Raw genomic sequence first — 22,533 nt, 5'->3', positions numbered from 1 at the left:
GGGGGAGGGGGTGGTGTGGTCACCCCTCCCGTGACCGGACACCTGCAATGTACGGACAGTTTTGCTATGGCCCAAGGGTGTCCGTTCATGAGAGGGACTGCTGTACTCTCAAGTCCGACGATATCCGCCATTGACTAAACAGCGCGCTACCACTTTGGAGTGGACGCTACCTTGATCCATAGCACTTACATACTTTATTTTTATATTTCTTGTTAGATCATCGTCCATCCAGAAATATAAAAATAAAGTATGTAAGTACTATGGATCAAGGTAGCGTCCACTTCAAAGTGGTAGCGCGTTGTTTAGTCAATGGCGGAAATCGTCGGACTTGAGAGTAGTGCATACTCTCTCCTAAAACTCGTCATAACTTCCGTAATTTTCATCATTGAAGTTTGAAATTTTGTATTATGTGAGAATGGACGATGAACTAATTAGAAATATAAAAATAAAGTATATAAGTGCTATGGTTCAAGGTAGCGCGTGCTGGTGCGTGCTGGCGCGTAGTTTAGTCGGACCCAAATTAACACACACACACACACACACACACACACTTATTCACTCACTTTCTCTGTCTATCTGTCTGTCTGTATCTCTTTCGCTGTCTATCATTCTGTCTCTCTGTCTGTCCCTCTTGTTTTCTTCCTCCCAGCAACACAGCGCTTACACCCCCCCTCAACCCCTCCCCTCACGGTGTCAACCACTCACACCAAATCCAGGCATCAGCACAGTAAGCCTCCAGATGTAAACCCCAAACACAGACACTGTCCCTCTCGCTTTCTTCCTCCCAGCAACACAGCGCTTACACTCTACCCCTCCCCTCACGGTGTCAACCACTCACACCAAATCCAGGCATCTGCACAGTACAACCTCCAGATGTAAAAGCCACACACAGATCCGATCTGCACCAAGCGTCCCATCATCACCTGCTGCGGCCACACCTGTTGCGAGAAGGGCATCCAGCGGTCAAGTCCGGCCAGGTACTGACCGCTGGCCTGCCACAGGAAGAGAACGGTCAGCTGGGTCAGCATCAAGATGATGGAGAGTTTGAGCAGCACGGGTGAGCGCCACGGAGCCATGGGGTCCAGGATGTCGTCCTCGTTCAGAATGGTTATTTCCTGCTCCTCCTGTTAAAACATAGAAGTTTAGATTATATTTAGATTTAGAGCACAGTTTTTTTTAAGAACAGTGCATAGTAGGTTGAGCTTCGCCAGAGCCCCTCTCTTGACGCGTTCAAGAGTAGGTTGAAGACTCAGTTCTTCTCGTAGCTGGCTGCGACTTTCATGCTCGACGTGATGTGTTGTGCCCCAAAAGACATTCTTGTGCTGTGCTCTGTGAGAGGTGTTTACTTTGTGCTTAATATCATTTTGTTTGGACCTAGCTATTGATGTGTACATTGTTGTTAAACATTTGTTTGTTGTATGTTTATCAGGGTTTGCTAGTGTGTGATAGGGTTCGTGTCCGTCTGTAGATGTTAGTTTCTTTGTTAGTCCTGTGTTGACAACTCTTCGACAAGCGCTTAGAACTGTACCCACGGAATACGCGCTATATAAGCTTCATATTGATTGATATTGATGGTTGTTGGCAGGTTATTGCATGGCTATCATCAATGGACTTCTTTAACAGCCACTCACGGTAGAAAGGCGAATTCCGGAATTAACTTTGGTTTTTATGGGTTTTGGAGAGTTGCTTTCCCTTGTTTTTTTTTCTTGCTTTTCGATAGTAACACTGATGCAAGCTACACGTGACATTGTAGGCTTGCCTCAGCGTTTCTATGGAAACAAAGGAAAGCAGCTCCTAATTCATTTAAATGTTGTGGAGAAGTCAAATGAAAAAAGACTCAAGAGCTTTAAATATTTTATTTTATTATTGACATAATGAGTCTACATACTTGTCGTAGCCTCCATGACTCAACCTATCTTCTTAAAAAAAAAACAACTAATAAATAACAACAAAAGCGTGCTGAAACTCAGGTACAAATTGTAAGCAGGGATCAATGTTCTCTCTTTACCTCAGTTTGGAAAAAGTTTTTGGTGACTTTACTGACGATGAAGATGATACTGTAGAGCCGGAAAGCCAGCGACAGCAGGAAGAAAGGCGTGATGACAACATTCAGCAGGTAGCTCACACCCCTGCTACCTGCAGCTGTTTTCAAATTTAAAAAAGGCATACATTAGTTCAAACAAAAATTAAATTAAAAAAAGAAGAAAAAGATCTATTACGTGTTTCAAAAAGGAAAGTAAATTACTGAAACTCCTGACCTATCCAAACAAAGGAAAGTAAATTACTGAAACTCCTGACCTATCCAAAAAAAGGAAAGTAAATTACTGAAACTCCTGACCTATCCAAACAAAGGAAAGTAAATTACTGAAACTCCTGACCTATCCAAAAAAAGGAAAGTAAATTACTGAAACTCCTGACCTATCAAAAAAAAGGCCACTGTCTTCCTTTGTATCAAAGGCAGAGGTCACAAATGTAAAAAAAAAGAAAAAAGAAAAAAAAGAAAAAAAGAAGAAGAATAAGATGTGTTGTGTATTTCAAAAAAGAAAGTAAAATAAAGAAGCTCCTGACCTATCAAAAAACAGGCCATTGTCTTTCTTTGTTTCAAAGGCAGACGTTTTAATATATAAACACACAGGTGGGAATCAAGGAGTTGCAATCTACAGGACTGTTTAATTCCACTGTCATCATTTTCCCATGAAATATTATGTATTGTTAGCAAAAGACAAACCACTGCCATAAAAGATACACAAAATAACAACTCATCCTTGGAGGTCTTAACACTTTCTACCCCACCTATGTTGACCAAGTTTTTTTTTAGCCGAGACCAGCTGTGCTGCAGCAGGTCACTCAGAATGGGCGGTTCTGGTGAGGTTATGCCCCTTCTTTCTTTCGGCTGGTAACAGGCGGAACCTCGCGGCAAGATCACACGAGAAGGAAAACAAGTCGCGTAAGGCGAAAATACAACATTTAGTCAAGCTCAGTCGAACTCACAGAATGAAACTGAACGCACTGCATTTTTTCCACAGCTTGTTCTGAGCGTGTTTTTAATCCAAACATATCATATCTATATGTTTTTGGAATCAGGAACCGACAAGGAATAAGATGAAATTGTTTTTAAATCTATTTCAGAAATTTTATTTTAATCATAATTTTTATATTTTTAATTTTCAAAGCTTGTTTTTAATCCGAATATAACATATTTATATGTTTTTGGAATCAGCAAATAATGACAAATAAGATGAAATTGTTTTAGGATCGTTCTATAAAAAAATAATTTTAATTACAATTTTTAGATTTTTAATGACCAAAATTATCAATTAATTTTTAAGCCTCTAAGCTGAAATGCAATACCAAAGTCCACCCTTCGTCGAAGATTGCTTGGCCAAAATTTCAATCAATTTTATTAAAAAATGAGACAGTGCCGCCTCAACTTTTACAAAAAGCCGGATATGACGTCATCAAAGACATTTATTGAAAAAATGAAGAAAACGTCTGGGGATATCATGCCCAGGAACTCTCATGTAATATTTCATAAAGATCGGTCCAGTAGTTTACTCTGAATCGCTCTACACACACACACACAGACACACATACACCACGACCCTCGTTTCGATTCCCCCTCAATGTTAAAACATTTAGTCAAAACTTGACTAAATGTAAAAACGTGCATTGGTCCCAAATAGCATGTCGCTTTGGTAACAGTTTGTGTGTAAGTCGTGCATTTTATACGGTAAAAAGACAATGGTAACAGGCGGAACCTGGCGGCAAGATGACAGGAGTTGTCTGGCGTTATCAGCCCAGAAGCGCTCATTGTAGTAACTGTGTAGTAACTGTGTACAGTATTAACACACTGGAATGCAGGCGTTAGATGGACATAACAGGAAGCGACTGAAGCTAACAGTCTGAGCGGATATATCCGTACCTGGTCAGATAGAGCCATATGAGTGGGTACGGATATATCCGTACCTGGGAGACAATGAGATAAAGTGGGTTCCACATAATAATAATAATAATAATAACGGGTATTTATATAGCGCCTTATCCGAAGTTCAAAGCGCGTATGCTGTGTGAGATGGAATTTTTTACACAATATATCACGCATTCACATCGGCCAGTAGATCAACAGCCTATAGGCGCTGCATCCACCGTTCACGGCCTATTATTCCAAGTCACACGGTATGTATGTATGTATGTATGTATGTATGTATGTATGTAGGTATGTATGTAGGTATGTATGCATGTGTGTTGGTGTGTCGGTGTGTCAAGTGTGCAAGTAAAAAGGGTATTGTAGTTGTACATATATTACTTTAGATATTTTTTTGTTATCATGGGTTTTATAAATTTTCTTCTCTTCTTCTTTTATAATTATTAATTAATGACCTATATGTGCTGATGACCAATTTAATTTCCTTTGTTGGATCAATAAAATGTTATGAGTATGAGTTGAGTATAACAGTGTATGAAATGAAATATGCATGTAAACTCCCACTGACCAGAGTGCATGGTGAGTATGGATATGATGAGATCAACAGCTCTTCTTGGTGCAGCATCATACCTGTAACTCACACAATTCAAATCACCCATTCAAACCTTTAATTTATAAACCGTATGGTGTTAAAATTAGCAAAATAATGTACTGCCTTTTAACTTAATCTGAAAGCAAACAAAGAATATTCTGATGTGCTGGTGTAAGAAAACAAGCAGATGCACACAGAAACCCTATTTCTTTCTGCTTTCAGTGCTTTATACCTTTTCCTTTATTGCTCATGCATATCTTATCCAGTGATACTTGCTACTGACACTAATACCCCCCCCCCCCCCCCCCCCCCCGTCTTCAAACTTTTTTTCATATCACATCACATAGGTGACGTGACTTTGCGAAGTCTACTTCACTAAGCTTTGGCACTGAATTTCCGGTAAAAAGACGTCGCAAAGTCTTTGCGAAGGTGACTTCGGACTCAATTAAGTGCAGCCTTAAAGTTATAACTCTCTGACTTCCACTTTAACATCCCTTCTACAATGAGCTCTTAAATTGTTTCCCTAATGTATCTTATTTAAAGACTTACTCCTTTGTACGACTCGTCTCTCCATTGAACCATTGTAAAGGGGTAGGAAGAGGTTGTCTGATCTGCTGAGTCTCCACAGACATAGCTCCCAACACTGCCACCATGCACAGGGTACAGAACGCTACATCGCTGATTACACCTGGAAAAGATAAATCACAGTATTACCCACCATGCACAGGGTACAGAACGCTGCGTCGCTGATTACACCTGGAAAAGATAAATCACAGTATTACCCACCATGCACAGGGTACAGAACGCTGCGTCGCTGATCACACCTGATGAAGACAAATCACAGTATTACCCACCATGCACAGGGTACAGAACGCTGCGTCGCTGATCACACCTGATGAAGACAAATCACAGTATTACCCACCATGCACAGGGCACAGAACGCTGCGTCGCTGATTACACCTGGAAAAGATAAATCACAGTATTACCCACCATGCACAGTGTACAGAACGCTGCGTCGCTGATCACACCTGATGAAGACAAATCACAGTATTACCTGAGGACGTACACCATAAAGTGGTACCATACAAAAATGTTGTTATATTGAGCATATGGATCTGTGAAACCAAGGTAAGTTAGCGCTGTAAATGTATATGTCACATGTGCAATAGAGTAAGCTAAGCATTTACTCTGTTGCACATGTTGCATGCATCTAGAGGGCTTACTTCCCTTTGTTTCTCAGATGCTGAAATGGTCATGAAAGTTTCAGCAATTCTCGGAAGTTTAAAGCAGATCTTCTTACAGTACAAATATTCTTTCGTATGGATGATGGCAGGATTTGTTTCTAATCTGTCAAATTGCAGGAATGGCCTTGCATATTTTACCAATTGCAGGAATGGCCTTGCATATTTTACCAATTGCAGGAATGGCCTTGCATATTTTACCAATTGCAGGAATGGCCTTGCATATTTTACCAATTGCAGGAATGGCCTTGCATATTTTACCAATTGCAGGAATGGCCTTGCATATTTTACCAATTGCAGGAATGGCCTTGCATATTTTACCAATTGCAGGAATGGCCTTGCATATTTTACCAATTGCAGGAATGGCCTTGCATATTTTACCAATTGCAGGAATGGCCTTGCATATTTTACCAATTGCAGGAATGGCCTTGCATATTTTACCAATTGCAGGAATGGCCTTGCATATTTTACCAATTGCAGGAATGGCCTTGCATATTTTACCAATTGCAGGAATGGCCTTGCATATTTTACCAATTGCAGGAATGGCCTTGCATATTTTACCAATTGCAGGAATGGCCTTGCATATTTTACCAATTGCAGGAATGGCCTTGCATATTTTACCAATTGCAGGAATGGCCTTGCATATTTTACCAATTGCAGGAATGGCCTTGCATATTTTACCAATTGCAGGAATGGCCTTGCATATTTTACCAATTGCAGGAATGGCCTTGCATATTTTACCAATTGCAGGAATGGCCTTGCATATTTTACCAATTGCAGGAATGGCCTTGCATATTTTACCAATTGCAGGAATGGCCTTGCATATTTTACCAATTGCAGGCTCATACGGACGCTGACAGGATTTGTTTTCTTCAGAAAATGTGCAGAAATAGCCATACAAGTGTCTTTTCATCGTAAAAAGTTAACATTAAAGATACCATGGAACATGAAAATCTAAATCATGACAGGCAAATTTGAACAACTTACGGAGTGTCAATGTTCTAACTTTAGTAGCTTCTGCTTAAAAGCCTGAGCAGATCTGAGACAGTGTGGGCCTTTCATCTGTGAAGCCACCCTCGTCTGTTACTCTCCCCAAAGACAAGTTACTGACATCTTGTTTCGAGTTAGGGTTAGCCTGGTTCTATCTAGACCACCACCAAAGCAATGGACAGAGAATATCCAGATCCTGTAATATGTTAAGTATTGGAGAGACAGATTAAAACGTATTCAGATTCTGCATTTCTGAGAAAAACTTAGACAGAGTGAGATATCATTGACTTCTGTAATTAAAACAAGTGAACACTCTTATTTACCTTCTCTGGCCATCCAAAACATGTTGTGTACAGCCAGAAATAATAAAGCAACCACCAACAGAAATCTGAAACATAAGAGAAAAAAACATTTATTAATCTTTTTATGTGTACCAAGACTATGAACAATTTCCACTTGGAAAAAAACACCCAAAAAACAATTATCTCTGACTTCTGACATGACAAAAGCAACTAACTACTTAAGGTTAGAGAGATCATATACTCTACAGCGGAATCACTTTAATATATATATACAAAAACCATGTGACAAAAGGACAGCCTTGGGACCAACCCAAGGTGTCCCTGCATTGCAGGTGGCCTGTCATGACAGGTAGATGGTTTTTATGCAAATAGAAAACGGCACAACAGTCAGCGTCCTTTCTTGCAAGGTGTCCTCTCACGGGAGGGGATGTACATTGCGGGTACCACTGTATTAAGAAAGCCTGGACAGATCTATGGTAAATGATTCGACGATTTACACTGAAAAACATTCCCCTAATCCCATTAACTCACAGGTATAGCCGCACACAACATTTTGATTTTTGAGAGGTTCCCAGAAACAAAGGGAAGTAAACACTCTAACTGCCATTGAAATGTAATAGAGAAAGTTATAATGTGGAACCAGTCTCATGGGCCCTGAGAGAATAAGAAGCATTGGAATAAACAAGCGACTTTCATCCTCACTTACTCTATTACACTTGTCATGCATTTGGAGCGCTTACATCCCTTTGTTTCTCAGATCTTAAAATAGCGACCTGCTTCATTTGTTTTCTTCTTCTTCTTCTTCTGCGTTCGTGGGCTGAAACTCCCACGTACACTCGTGTTTTTTGCACGAGTGGAATTTTACGTGTATGACCGTGTTTTACCCCGCCATTTAGGCAGCCATACGCCGTTTTCGGAGGAAGCATGCTGGGTATTTTCGTGTTTCTATAACCCACCGAACTCTGACATGGATTACAGGATCTTTTTCGTGCGCACTTGGTCTTGTGCTTGCGTGTACACACGGGGGTGTTCGGACACCGAGGAGAGTCTGCACACAAAGTTGACTCTGAGAAATAAATCTCTCGTCGAACGTGGGGACGAACTGACGCTGACAGCAGCCAACTGGATACAAATCCAGCGCGCTATCGACTGAGCTACATCCCCGCGCTTCATTTGTTTAAGATTCCGAGGTTCCATGACTGCTGCTAGAGATTCAAACCTTCTTCTCACCCATTTTGTAAAGGCGTGTTGCTTTTGTAGATCTCCCAGCCCGCAGATGCAGCCACTGCATAGCAAGACGCAGAAAAGATGATGATGATCCCCTGGAATCAAACAAAAAAATAAAGTGCAAGACATGGGAAAAAAAGTAAAAACATATTTAAATACCAGTTTCGATTTGTGAAACAAAACAATGCTGACGAGATTGAGAACATACCAAATTGAAAATATTAATGGGAGAAAAATCACAGAGAAGTTTGGAAAAAAATGGAAAAGCAGTTAACACGATTCGAATCATACCATAATTCAAAATCAACATATGAACAAAAGCAAGCATCAATGCACACACAGACACACGAACGCACACAGACACTGCACATACAGACACATACACGCACTAACACACACAAGAACAAAACAACAACAACAACAACATTAACTCTACCTTTGACACAGTTGTATTTTCCTCATAATCAATCTTCTCAGCAAGGTATTGACCGCATCTCATGACGATATTCTGCACCAGCACCACCTCTGCCACCAGTAACATGGGCTCCGTCAACCACAGCAGTTGGCTGTACACCCACACCAATGGCCACGGCAACCACATCAGCGGCAACACCGCGAGCAGCGCGTAGAATGAGATCTGAACGAAGGGGAGTGCTGAAACCTGTGAAAGAAAAGACCTATGTACTGAGGGTTTTGCAAATTGCATTGAATTCATTGACCTTAAACAAATGTTCTTGGCAGACAGATAGCTATATATATAGACAGACACACACAAAGACAGGCCCGGCACAAATCACAAATAATAATCAGCTATAAAGCAGGAATCAAATTTAGCAAGTTCAGAGTTTTGAAAAAAATACAAGTCTTTGTGCGGACACTTTAACAAAAAAATCCAGGGGACAAATGCCATGGTATTCTTTCCTCTTTCAACCTTGTATTTCTGGATTCTGATTGAAATTCCCCTTTCTGACACTTATTAAAATAAATTGAACACACACACACTTCCCTAAAGAACAAATACTGAAAAAAAAAGAGAGAGAGAAAAAGTAAAATAAAAAAAACCTCCATGCACATCAAAGCCAGACACGCTGGGATGGATACAATGATGGCGCAAGTATTTTTTCAAACCAGTACGCAAATGTCCAGAAAACCCCCAGTAGGCTGGTCATTGGAACCAGTAAGAGTCGAACTCAGAGTACTAGTTTTGTTGTTTTACCAGCGAACAAAAATTAACCGGTAGGTCATTCCAGCAGCCAATTTTGTTCCAGTATTTTCTCATTTCAACCGGTAAAATATCGGTAATTACCGGTTAACGCCAATACTGGGATATATTTTTTAAACAGAGGATTCAAACATTACCCATTCTTTTGGCACCAGGCTGACAAGCAGAGAGTGCAGACACAGAATGATGGAGACCCTCAGCACTGCCTCCGCTCCAAGAAACGCTCCCAACACCGGCAGTAGCACCACGCTCATGTATGGCAGGAACTCGATGACACACTGACACAGTCCCAGACACATTTTGCTGTTGATCTGGTTCGAACAGCGACCTGACCTTTGGTTTTAGCTCATCTCTTTGACGTTATGTGGAGTGTTGCTGGGCACAATCCTTGTGTGATGCTTCCAACCTGCATGCATAGAAATGAATTCAAAGCAATGAAGATGTATATGATATATAATTATATAGTCCTTCCCATGTTAGTAATTTGGTTCACCATTTTCACATCTGGCCAGGCTTTTACATCTCCATGGGATAACTCAACTCAACTCAACTCAACTCAAATTTATTAATCCATATGGAAATTATGTTGTAACAATACTCATTTCCAATCAAAAGAATAAGAATGCATATTAATATTATTAATAAAAAAAAATAATAAAAATAAAAAAATAAAAAAAAAACATAAGAAAATAAGTGAGTATGATTATTATGAGTATGATCACAGTCTCACTAACGCAAACAGTCATACATGAGTATGATCACAGTCTCACTAACGCAAACAGTCAGGATAAGGCCATTCATCCACTTGTACACGCCAACAATCAAAATTAGCTTGACTGCTTAATTTCTGCACAGAGAGGGTGTTTGTTTATGAAGCAATTTCTTGAATAAAAAAACATTAAAAAAAAAACATGACTAATGTTAATCTGCTAAATAATTCATCAAAATGTTACGACTGTGCGTAAGGACTCCTGAAGCCGAAGGAGCAGCTCGGCTGTTCAGCCTGTTGAATTTGTGTACATGTATGTGCTTAAGTGGAGGGATGTTCCTAGCTATCCCCTGTAAAAAGCCAGGGCTGATCTGAAGAAAAGCCCCAAACTGCTTGGCATAATAAAGAGAACATTTTCCTATCTAACCAATGCTTTATACAATTTTGTAAATGTGTCATTGTCAAGATAGGAAAATGTTCTCTTTATTATGCCAAGCATTTTATTCGCTTTATTTATTATGTTTTGGATATGTTTGTCAAAACTCAGGTGATCGTCAAATGTTTCACCCAAATCTTTTTCCTCCTCGCACTTCATAACTGTTTTCATTTCATCATTCACCATCATTCACCATCATTCACCATCATTGAATAATCATGTCTCGGATTATTTTTGCCCATATGCAGGACTTTACACTTAGATACGTTAAACTACAAGTTCATTTATCTGACCATTTCTGGAGATTATCAATGTCATTTTGTATTGTTTGGTATCGCTGGGGTACATCATACAATTTGGTATCATCTGCAAATACTTTGCAGGTACTTTGTACTATATCCGGTAGGTCATTAATAAAGACATAAACAAAGCAGACCCCAGAATACTTCCCTGAGGGATGCCACTTAAAACATCTGTACTATCAGAATGCACATTACCCACTCTGACTCTCTGTTTTCTGTTGGTTAGAAAATCTCTAATCCATCGCACGACATTTCCAGTTATTCCATAATACTCCAGCTTAAAGGCATACTAACGCACTCCCGTGTTTACAAAGTGTAGTTTGCCCACAATCGATGTCAAACGCACCATAAGACCATATAATGACGATATGTCGTCATGCGCGGACCATATACGTGCATTTCAGCTTGTTCTAGCCTCTGAAAAAGTGAGGATGTCAACAACGACACGGAGTTTTCTCCCTTGCATCAACGTTACATGTGTTGCCAAATCTATAAATAGGACGATCCAGATCAAAATGAAAATTAACATATCTCAACATTGAAGGGGTCCTAGACCACAATATTTTGCAGGGAACTTAATTTAGCATGTCTCCAGCTGTTGGTAAAGCAATTAGCGTGTATAGTCATCGAGTACATATGGCTTTAACTAAGAGTCTTTCATGTGGCACTGAGTCAAAGGCTTTCTTAAAATCAAAATAAACAATGTCAATACAATTTTTGTCATCTAAGATCCTTGTCAAATCTTCCATACTTCCAATAATTGGGTAACACAAGACCTCTTTTGACGGAAACCGTGCTGACAATTTGAATATAAATTATTAACAGTCATGTGATCTGCAATAATATCTCTCACTATGGCTTCAAAGACCTTACAAATAACACATGTGAGGCTGACTGGCCTGTAATTTCCCGGATCAGATTTTTGTCCCTTCTTGAAAATAGCAGTAACATCAGCTGATTTCCAGTCATTAGGCACTTGTGACATTTCCAGGGATTTATTAAATAGTATACAAAAAGGTAACGCAAGTTCCTTATTCAGTTCCTTAAGAACCCTTGATGGGATCTTGTCCGGTCCCTGAGCCTTATTAGGATTTAAAGTAGCCAATTTCTTTTCGACTGCTCTTGGTGTTACCCTAAGCTCTGTCAAAGTGATACCTTCCGATTTTGAAGCAGGACTTTTTTCAGGGAGAGTGGTTACATCCTCCCTTGTAAATACGCTTGAGAAAAACTCATTCAATGTTTTTGCCTTATCTTCGTCTGTTAGGGCCGTTTTTCCATTTGTCATAGTTAGTGGGCTAATACCATCATTGGGTTTGGTCTTACTTTGTACCTATATTTCCAAAATTGATGTTCTGATAAAGAGCTCCTCTTTTTGATTTAAAAAATCTTTGGTAGCATTTATATTTTTTCTTTATCCACCTTAAAGAATGCCTTATAGCAAACGCTCGTCAAAACCGTGGACGTACTGGCTTCGCTAAGATGAAACACTAATCTAAAATGAAACACCTATCTCTTGTAGAATGATTTTACGGAGATTTTATTAACTAATTCAGCAGTCAACAGAAAGCCGGTATTAATTGCTCTAAATGTTGGATAGTCTCTAGCCTTGGCTGTGTATACACTGGCGAACAAAGCTTTCCTAAACAATCGATAGGGAAATACAAATTCGAACCTGACCGTCGACAATCCTGTCATTTGATGCTACAGTTGTAAACATGTAAGGTTTTGTGCGTCTTTTATTGCCATTTCAAAGCGCTTGGAACTCCAAGCACCAAGGGAAACAACTATCAAAATTCGTCGTACTTCTTTCGCAGAAGAGTTCCGAACTTCGCCAAAATGGCGTCGAAGATGTCTTTGTCGTCGGCTGCTGGTAAAGTGATGAATTATCATTTAATTCAAGAAATTATATTGTACCTTAAGACTCATTCTATCACCTATCATCTGTAAATATTGATATGGACAGTCTATTTTTGTGTGTGTTTTGCAATGGTTCGACCTGCTTTACACGGCATTCTCTCTTTATAACTCTTCTTCTTCTTCTTAGACTTAGTGATAGGTAGCCAACATCAGCATGGTGATGAATCTGCTACACTTGGGTGATGGTGGTTCCGGTCTAGTGCTTGGTCAGGGGTGAAGTTCAGGGGGGGGGGGGGGGATGATGGGTCAGTGGAGAGTTGCCAGCCTGGCCTGAAAGGATGCCAGGGATGGCGCTGTGGCAGTTTCTACAGGCAGGCGGTTCCACTCTGGAATGGTGCGCGGGAAGAATGTTTTCTGCCTGTAGGCTGTCCTGGAGTGGGGGATTTCGTAGGACAGAGCGTGGGTCTGCCTGGTCGTGCACTTGGGTGGGCTTGGCTTTGGTGCGTGGTTGCTCTTCACTGCGACAAGGTCGTGGTGGACTTTGTAGAAAGTTGTTAGTCTCGCTCGCCTCCGTCTGCTCTCAAGCGTAGGCCACTCAAGGTCTTCGAGCATGTTGTTGACGCTGGAGGTCTGGCGGAAGCGATGCGACACCCATCTGGCTGCTCTTCTTTGGACCTTTTCGAGAGAGGCACTGTCTTCAGCGGTGTGTGGGTCCCATACTGGGCTGGCATACTCTAGGATGGGTCGTACTAGTGCCTTGTATGCAGCCGCCTTGAACTTCTTGTTGCTGAGCTTGATGTTGCGTCTAGCAAAGCCAAGTGCTCTGTTCGCCTTGGTGGTGATGTTGGCGATGTGGGTGTTCCACTTCAGGTCTTTGGTCAGGGTGACGCCGAGGTACTTGGCCTGGGTCTCCTCCTGGAGTTTCTGGCCGTGGAGCTGGTACTCGTATGGTAGGGTGGTACGGCGTCGGGTCATGTGTACGGTGTTGCATTTGGCAGGATGGAATGCCATCTTCCACTTCTGTTCCCAGGACGCCAGTCTGTCTAGGTCTGTTTGGAGGTTTTCTTGGTCCGCTGCTGTCTTGACGTCAGCGTGGCACGCTGTGTCGTCGGCGAAAAGTCGCGCAGTCGAGGTCAGGTCTGACGGGAGATCGTTTATGTACAGCAGAAATAGCGTTGGTCCGAGCACGGACCCTTGAGGAACGCCACTTTCCACTGGAGCTAGCTCTGAGATGGCCCCGTTGACGACGACGGACTGCTTCCTGTTGGTGAGGAAATCCTCGACCCAGGCGTTAACTTTCCCACCTATGCCGTACTGACGGAGTTTATGCACGAGTAGACTATGGCTGACCTTGTCAAACGCGCGGGAGAAATCCAGCACTAGAAGGTCCACCTGGTGCCCTTGCTCAAGCGCGAACGAGGCCTCGTTGACAAGCCCTAGCAGCTGGGTCTCGCATGATCTTCCCCGTCGGAAGCCGTGTTGTTCAGGACAGAGTATTTGGTGTTGTTCGCAGTAGGTGAGGATGGCGCTCACAATGATGTGCTCTAGGAGCTTGCAGGGGATAGATGTGAGGGAGATTGGTCGGTAGTTCTCCGGCCTGTAACGCTCCCCTTTCTTGAACACTGGCGTTACATGGGCTAGCTTCCAGTCTGCTGGTACCACTCCCGATTTGAGAGAGGCCTGGAACAATAGTGTTAGCGCCGGTGCAAGCTCCGTCGCTACCTCTTTCAGGACGCTACCTCTCTCTCACTTTACAAAATTTCACTTCCCCCCGTGTCCCTTTTGCTTTTTTGTGTTTTTTTGTGTGGGCAATTTTGTATTGCAAGATTGTCGTTAGCTATTGTCGAATGTGAAAAACGCGCAGCCGTCATTATCGTTTTCAGTGGTTATACTCCTACTAGTGTGGGAGAAGTGTGTGCGTGATGCATGCATTGTGGAGAAAGCATTCCAAATCTGAAGCATGCAATTTTAAACTTCAGATCACATCAGTTTATTGCTGTTTATCTTTCAGATGCAGAGGAACAGTTGAAGTTGCGATTTCAGGTAGAACTGGAATTTGTACAGTGTCTTGCCAATCCAAACTACCTGAATTGTAAGTATAATTTACAGTGTACAACAGATCTAGTGGAGCTTAATCAATCTTAACTGTTATTACACTTACAGTTATTAGCAATGACATGCAATTTTGAAATTAATGGTTGAATAACAAGAAACAGACCATTTTAAAGAGATCAAAATTCTGAGCACATAGCAATTTGTTTTGTTTAAATCGGTGCAGTAGTTCTCGAGATATGGTCATTTTAGTTGAGAAATTTTGGGCGTCATTTGAGGACAAAGTTAGTAGCTAATTACATGGGACATAGACTGATTGCTGTGGCAATGACATGAAATTTTGAAATTAATGGTTGAATGACAAGAAACAATATCATTTTAAAGAGATCAACATTCAAAGCACATAGCAATTTGTTTTATTTAAATCGATGCAGTAGTTCTCGAGATATGGTCATTTCAGTTCGAAATCACTTTGCTTTGAGCGAGCCGAGATCGCAACCTCTTCAGGCTTTTGATCGGCCGAGTTTCGCATTTTTCGGGTCCAGTTTTGCGCAGAATAATCGTTGGGAATAAGTCATTTCTCGCTCGATTCTTTTGATTTTTGGCTTAAATGAAACAGAAGTTAATGTTTTATAAACTGCATTTCAACCGTGTATGCTGATGGAAGTTTTCAGACCAAATTTTAGTGAAACTCACGAGTAATATTCACTGACATGCTGACGGAGATGTAGCTTCCGGTGGTTCGAGTTTTTTTGTATGGGAAAGATTTAAGGCTTTCTCTGATTGGTTGCAAAATATCACAGCCCTCCAATGAAAATTACGGTATTCCGAGCAGTTTGAAATGGACTGGTCGTCTGCTAAGAGTGACGCAAAAATGGCCGCTAGAGGCAGTGAAGACGAACACGCACTTTCACACTCAAAATATTCCAAAACCCATCTTTTATTAATTTCATACAGTAAACTTTGTTTTTGAATCATTTCTTTATTCATTCCTTTTTTATTTGATACATAATAATGTGACTCACAAACATCAATTATGCCAATTATTTTTCACTCAAAGTGAAAAAAAAGTGCCTTTTCACTGTGTCCTCAGTTGACGCTGGGCGATGTGGCAATGCTACAGTTATTGAGTTAATTTAGCACTAGCAGTAAGTAAGTTGTCATTTGAGTTGTGTTTTTACACCCCACGGAAATTAAGGGTGTTTAGGTTTCACTGTCTCTAAGTCAAATGATCATGGGTTGATTGAAATTCAACTGAAAATGTGTGTACATGTAGCTTGGAAGTTGGGGATACACGGTCGTACATGTACTGTAGTGATGTACCAAAAAATTAGTCTTGACCCCTAAACGTCAGCACTTGTTATGATTTGGCTTGCGCATAAAGACAGTATTGTGCATGCACATATGATATATATACACACACAAACACACTTTGTTGAAGTTGTTAAAACTTAAAGTGTATGCTTGTACTTTTGTAGTATGAATCATTTGATGTCTTCTTTTCAGTCCTTGCACAGAGGGGTTACTTTAAAGAGCAGAACTTCATCAACTACCTCAAGTATCTACTGTACTGGAAGGAGCCAAAATACGCCAAGTATCTCAAGTAAGTTTTGCTTCCTTTGGAGTGGTTGTGAAAAGTGCTAACCTCAAGTATCTATTATACTTGAAGGAGCCAAAGTATGCCAAGTATCTCAAGTAAGTTTAGCTGGCGTGGTTGTGAAAAGAGCTAACCTCAAGTATCTATTATACTTGAAGGAGCCAAAGTACGCCAAGTATCTCAAGTAAGTTTAGCTGGCGTGGTTGTGAAAAGAGCTAACCTCAAGTATCTATTATACTTTAAGGAGCCAAAGTATGCCAAGTATCTCAAGTAAGTTTTGCTTCCCTTGGAGTGTGGGGAAAAGGCTTTCGTCAATTTTTTTCTCCATTTTGTTGTTCAGTGCTGGGAAGTGGAACCTCCCTTAAGTTTAAGACCTCCAAATATGTAAGAAAATGGTCTAAAAAGTGATGGAGTCTTAAAAGGGTGGTTCATGCAACTGTAGTTTACAGTCTGTTTGAATCTATGATATACAGTGGAACCTCCTTTAAGGCCAGCTTCCAAGGTGAAAAATGACAAAAAACGTGTTCAAATCTTTCTGCCATAGCATTTCAGAAACACTGCTGATCTTTCCCATTTTTGGCTCATATATTCTTCAAGTGTGTTTGAGCGCTCAGACATAATTAAGTTAAATCTTCTTCTTCTTCTTGCGTTCGCCATCACACCATCAGGTTAGTCTGCGAGACGATTCAGTTAAGTGTAAGGCCAAAAAAAAAAATAGGTCTGTTTACGGTAACATAGGCCAAAAAAATAGGGTTGGTAGGTCGGGATTTTTTATTTTTTTTCTCCAAAAAACCATATTTTTACGTTATTTTGCAAAAAAACCAAGATTTTTTTTTTTTCTCCCCCAAATGCCCAAAAAAAAGTCTAGGGTCGCGCGAAAAAAATAGGGTCGGTCGGGTTACCGTAAACAGACCTATTTTTTTTTTTTGGCCTAATAGAAAGTTTTGATATCTAGGGGAAAAAAAAATTAAAATATAAAATTAAAAAAAAAACCGAACATGTATGATAATCATTACACAAATAACTCGTCATGCAAGACAGATACAGACATGAAATTTTACACACTTATCACAAATTGAGCACTTCTTCTTCTTCTTCTGCGTTCGATGTTTCACAAATTGAGCACTAAACAGTGTGCTATATTCACAAGAGTGTATTTTGGAGATTTTTGTTGTTGTTGATATCCTGAAATTAGGACTTTTATGTGACTCTCCTAGTGATGTTTAAATTTGCTCTAATGTTCCAATAAAATAGCAAAATGTGCCTTTGTTATCAATTATGCAGCACACAAAATTTTATTTGATTTCATCAAATAGTTTTTGACTCACATGCGAAGCAAAAGTGAGTCTATGTACTCACCCGAGTTGCCGTCCGTCCGTCCGTCCCGGCGTCCGTCCGGAAAACTTACGTTGGATTTTCTTGGACACTATTAAGTCTATCAACACCTGATGTGGCCTGATGGTGTATGGTTACAAGATCTCAAAAAACATGTGCGGCAACTTGACCTCACTTCAAGTTCAAGGTCACAGGGGCCGTAATTGTTGTCTTAAAAACGACCATTTTTCACATTTTCGCATTTTTTTCTGAAGTTATCGAGAATGGCAACCTTAGCTATGTATGCTATACAGGGCAATGTAAGCCCTATCTTTGGACACCAGTTTGGTTGACCTTGCTTCAAGGTCAAGGTCGCAAGGGTCCTTTAAAGTTGGATTGTATACATATTTTGAAGTGACCTTGACCCTGAACTATGGAAAAACATACATAGCATCTTGACCTTGCTTCAAGGTCAAGGTCGCAGGGGCCATAAATGTTGTCTAAAAAACAGCTATTTTTTACATTTTTCCCATTTTCTCTGAAGTTTTTGAGATTCAATACCTCACCTATATATGATATATAGGGCAAAGTAAGCCCCATCTTTTGATACCAGTTTGGTTTACCTTGCTTCAAGGTCAAGGTCACAGGAGCTCATCAAAGTTGGATTGTATACATATTTTGAAGTGACCTTGACCCTGAACTATGGAAGATAACTGTTTCAAACTTAAAAATTATGTGGGGCACATGTTATGCTTTCATCATGAGACACATTTGGTCACATATGATCAAGGTCAAGGTCTCTTTGACCCTTATGAAATGTGACCAAAATAAGGTAGTGAACCACTAAAAGTGACCATATCTCATGGTAGAAAGAGCCAATAAGCACCATTGTACTTCCTATGTCTTGAATTAACAGCTTTGTGTTGCATGACCTTGGATGACCTTGACCTTGGGTCAAGGTCATGTATTTTGGTAGGAAAAATGTGTAAAGCAGTTCTTAGTGTATGATGTCATTGTAAGGTCAAGGTCATGTAAAGGTCAAGGTCAAGCATGTGAGTTGTATGGGCTTTGCCCTTCTTGTTTAGATGTGTGGAAAATAGTGACGGTATGTGTGTAAAACGTGTTTTCGAGAAAAAAAAAGTTTGAAGTTTAAGATAACTTTAATATGACTGTTGTGCATGAGTCAGATGAAAATGCCTAATTTTATTTTTATTTTTTCAATGAAAATACGTCTTTCTACCAAGTTTGGCTGTCGAATCAAGCTTGTAGATTCGGTTTCGCTGAGCACAGTGGTCTTTGAATGAATCGTCTACTACATTCCAAACCGAAGAAATGTACTTTCAAAGTTTATGAATATTTAATGACAATGACAATGACAAATTCTTTATTTACGAGGGTAGTGGCATAAGCAAACAGGTGCTTTTTTTACTGAGCTGCCACAAGGCATTTTTTGACACCCCCCTGATGCACATTTAATTAAAATTAAAATATTTAGTTTATTTTTTGCCCAAAAACTATCGCAGAGTGGTTTAGGTACTTAACATTGCAAACAACCCAAATAACAAAATGTTTTTAAAAAAGTCATTTTTCACCTTGGAAGCTGGCCAACCCTTTTAAGACCCTTTTTCTCAGGCTTTCTAAATAATCTAATTCAGTTATTGCCTGTGTGAATTGACCCCCATTTTTAGACCTCCTCCTTTTCAAGACCTCATTTTCTCAGGCTTTTTGTGGGTGAGAAAAAAGGGGGGTTCCACTGTTTAGCATAATTGAACTTTGAAGTGTTTTAACAAAGAACAAACCTTTCATACTCATAGTAACTGCTAAAGTTCACATACATGTAAATGTGTCCTCTTCTCTTACTAAGTAAAAGCCAAAGTAAGTTTGTGTTCTTTGACATTTTAAACCTTCTGTATGTTCCTACAATCTGTGTAGATTTACTTATTATAATTTATACATTTTAATTTGGTTTGTTTTTGTGCATGTAATACTGTAACTGCCCTACCAGAACATCTAGACAACAAACAAAACCACCTTGGTTTTCATGAAAACTTAACAAAAGCACCACGGTCTTGTGCTTGCTAACTTACCATTCCTTTCTCCACCAGGTACCCACAGTGTCTCCACATGTTGGACTTGCTGCAGTACGAACATTTCCGCAAGGAGCTGGTCAGCGCGCCGTGCGCCAAGTTCATCGATGATCAGCAGCTGCTGCACTGGCAGCACTACCACCGCCGTCGCATGAAGCTCTTCCAGGAACAGCAGGAAAAGATGCAGCCCCCACCACACAACAAACCTCCACCCTCATAGAAAATGTGTGTGTGGGTGTAAGAGAGAGAGAGAGTGTGTGTCTGTGTGTCGCATGAAGCTCTTCCAGGAACAGCATGGTTTGTGCGTGCATATGAGAGAAAGAATGTGTGTGAGAGAGTTATGGGTGTGAGTGAGAGTTGTGTATGTGAGAAAAAGTTATGGCATGTGCAAGAGTTACGTGTGTGAGAGAAAGTTTTGTGATTGAGTAAGAGTTATTGTGTGCAAGAGAAAGTTATGTGCATGTGTGTGTGAGAGAGTTGAGGCAGTGTACTAGCTACTGTGTGGGAGTAATTTGAGGTCAAGAGAGTGACTGTATCATGTTATGCAATTGCGAGTTTATGAGATGAGCAGGTGCGTGTCAAAGAGACTGAAAGGGTAAGAAGAGAATGCACCATGTTTGAATCAAGACAGTGAGATTTTGAGGTTAATATGTCTACGTCTAAGAATGAAAGTGTCAGGAATTGAATTGTGTTTGAATCAAGACAATGAGATTTTCAATTGAAGATTTCTATGGCCAGCACCATTACGTCGTCTACACGTGTTTATTTTTGTAATGATTGACAGCTTTATGTATGTGTGTGTAGTTGCAAAATAAAATATAGATTTGCGACTCATTGTGTCTGTTAAATCTCTATAGATTGTTTTCCAAAGAGAATGTGACAGTTAATGGTCCCTGTGTGTGCGTGTATATCGAAAGACATACTATTATCGAATTGTCTATTACTTAAATGAGTGTCATTCATAACACCAACAATGCTACATCTATCATTACACAATCTTACAACACCAATAATTCATTTCCACATTATATCTCCTTGTCGTTACCAAGAAATGACAAAAACATCATCGTTTCAAAGTACAGCTGCACTGACATATCTTCTGATACATAGTAATTTGCAAAACAAGACAGCTTGCATGCAACATACGTCACAGATTTCTATCCACTGTCAATACCTCTTTCTCTCTCTTTTGTATCCCTCTCTCTGTCACTCTTTCTCTCCCTTTGTCCTCATCTCTTTGACACACACACGCTCACCATTCAGATGCTAAACCTCACACTCGAAACCGCACATATTCTTCAGAATCTGCATTTGCTAAAGGTATGCAAAACTGTGTACAAATTATAAGGCAACATAGGAGGAAACAAGTCTTTCTGCTTTCATTCCAAAGTATGTATCACTATTATCAAACTAATTGTCAAACTTGCCTCACTTGCTCCACAAAGTAGCTAGCACTACCTTATTCTTCCTTGAAATCCTTCATGTTGTCAGTGCCATACAGAGACGCCGAGTTTACTAAGACACACACTTTTTGTTTGTTCACCATTTCCTGTTCAGTTTTATGGAGCATGCTTTTGAGCAGAGTTCTTTCAGACACTTTGCAATATGCTTGTCGCAAAGCTCCGTTTGTTCACCAATTTTCCATTTCAACGAATGGAACCAGAAACTGAACAAAGCTCTCTGGTAGATACTTACAGCATGCCTTGCCACAAAAACACTGCTGTCAATTCTCCATTCAGATTCAGGAAAACAGTTGTGCAAAGTCAGAAACACAACACTTTCATTTTCAACCGAAAACTGCAGCAATCTTTTCTGCACCACACTCTTAGTCTGCTCAGCATAATCACAGATTCACGGTTATCTGAGCTCCTGACAAAATTATTCACAACACACAGAAGACATCTCTTCTTCCTCTTCTGAGTTCAAGGGCTGAAACTCCTACATGTATACAATCGTTTTTGTGTGTGCACACATTGGTTTTTACGTATGTGACCGTTTTTACCCCGCCATTTAGACACCCATATGTCGATTTCTGTAGGTGCATGCTTGGTATTTTTGAGTAACTGTACTGTAACACACCGCAGACATGGATTACAGGATCTTTTCCGTGCGCACTTGGTCTTGTGCTTACACATACACACGATGAGGGGATAAGGCACTCACAAGTCTGCACATAAGTTGACCTGGGAGATCGGAAACATCTCCACCCTGAACCCACCAGGCGCGCCCGGGAATCAAACATTCAACCTTCCGCACAGGAGGCGGGCGTCTTATTCATTAGACCGTTGCGCCAAGTCAGACATCTTGTGCTCTCTCTCAACCTCATGAAGCCCGACGGGAGGGAGGAACAGTTGAAGGCAGCAGGTCAGCAGGTCAGTATAATCGTCCACCGACGGAAGTACCGATTGTGATTTGCTGAAATGTTTCCTGTGCCAGCGCCAGAAGGTGGTGAAAGTTGGGCGATGATGAGTTTTGCTTGGCACACTTCATCAGTTTGATCAGTTTGGGAGCCGGTCCGTCCATCTTGATGGGGTCTGTGGACAAAACATTCACTTTACCATGTTTTATCTCCACTATAATGGACTGGCAACTGAACTGTGTATTTGAGCAACTACAGACATTTCACAGCTGTGATAAACTAAACCTCTGCAAGTTAATCATCATCAGGTCTCCAGCGTGT

General features: G+C 40.5%; 3 protein-coding genes across 4 annotated transcripts in view; 1 reads left to right on the top strand and 2 right to left on the bottom strand.

Moving 5' to 3' along the window:
- Window positions 1–379: 379 nt before the first annotated feature.
- On the bottom strand, window positions 380–12,731 carry LOC138975108 (uncharacterized). 2 transcript variants are annotated; one of them, XM_070347765.1, is made up of 9 exons: window positions 12,619–12,724; window positions 9,637–9,905; window positions 8,714–8,938; window positions 8,281–8,372; window positions 7,072–7,136; window positions 5,067–5,205; window positions 4,494–4,555; window positions 2,009–2,142; window positions 380–1,124 (listed from the first exon to the last, which is right to left on the bottom strand). In XM_070347765.1, the coding sequence occupies exons 2-9, from the start codon at window positions 9,796–9,798 to the stop codon at window positions 819–821; spliced, it is 1,185 nt and encodes a 394-aa protein (XP_070203866.1). In that variant the 5' UTR covers window positions 9,799–9,905; window positions 12,619–12,724; the 3' UTR covers window positions 380–818. The 2 variants fall into 2 exon arrangements, with proteins under 2 accessions (XP_070203866.1, XP_070203865.1); XM_070347764.1 differs by having other exon boundaries at window positions 381–1,124; window positions 12,624–12,731.
- LOC138975112 (mediator of RNA polymerase II transcription subunit 31-like) lies at window positions 12,710–20,683 on the top strand. Its single transcript, XM_070347770.1, has 4 exons — window positions 12,710–12,816; window positions 14,815–14,895; window positions 16,362–16,458; window positions 19,872–20,683. Exons 1-4 carry the CDS (start codon window positions 12,783–12,785, stop codon window positions 20,071–20,073), a joined length of 414 nt encoding a protein of 137 aa, XP_070203871.1. The 5' UTR covers window positions 12,710–12,782; the 3' UTR covers window positions 20,074–20,683.
- The window catches only part of LOC138975104 (integrator complex subunit 2-like), a 75,440-nt gene continuing 73,258 nt past the window's right edge, over window positions 20,352–22,533 (bottom strand). The window contains exon 24 of the mRNA XM_070347757.1: window positions 20,352–22,387. Coding sequence (XP_070203858.1) covers window positions 22,227–22,387 — 161 coding nt within the window. The 3' untranslated portion in view covers window positions 20,352–22,226. The remainder of the gene's footprint in view (window positions 22,388–22,533) is intronic.

Source organism: Littorina saxatilis, linkage group LG9, assembly GCF_037325665.1.
Source record: "Littorina saxatilis isolate snail1 linkage group LG9, US_GU_Lsax_2.0, whole genome shotgun sequence".
Lineage (NCBI taxonomy): Eukaryota > Metazoa > Mollusca > Gastropoda > Littorinimorpha > Littorinidae > Littorina > Littorina saxatilis.
Note: the sequence above shows the minus strand (reverse complement) of the source record. Positions and strands in the feature narration are given on the sequence as shown.

Excerpts from the sequence above, each read along its gene's own strand:
- LOC138975108 (XM_070347764.1), bottom strand. The coding sequence starts at position 9,798 with ATGTGTCTGGGACTGTGTCAGTGTGTCATCGAGTTCCTGCCATACATG. Across the intron at positions 2,143-4,493 it reads CATACTCACCATGCACTCTG|CTGCAGGTAGCAGGGGTGTG; the intron begins GTCAGTGGGAGT and ends ATTTGAAAACAG. Across the intron at positions 1,125-2,008 it reads AAAACTTTTTCCAAACTGAG|GAGGAGCAGGAAATAACCAT; the intron begins GTAAAGAGAGAA and ends ATGTTTTAACAG.
- LOC138975112 (XM_070347770.1), top strand. The coding sequence starts at position 12,783 with ATGGCGTCGAAGATGTCTTTGTCGTCGGCTGCTG. Across the intron at positions 12,817-14,814 it reads GTCTTTGTCGTCGGCTGCTG|ATGCAGAGGAACAGTTGAAG; the intron begins GTAAAGTGATGA and ends TTTATCTTTCAG. Across the intron at positions 16,459-19,871 it reads AAATACGCCAAGTATCTCAA|GTACCCACAGTGTCTCCACA; the intron begins GTAAGTTTTGCT and ends TTTCTCCACCAG.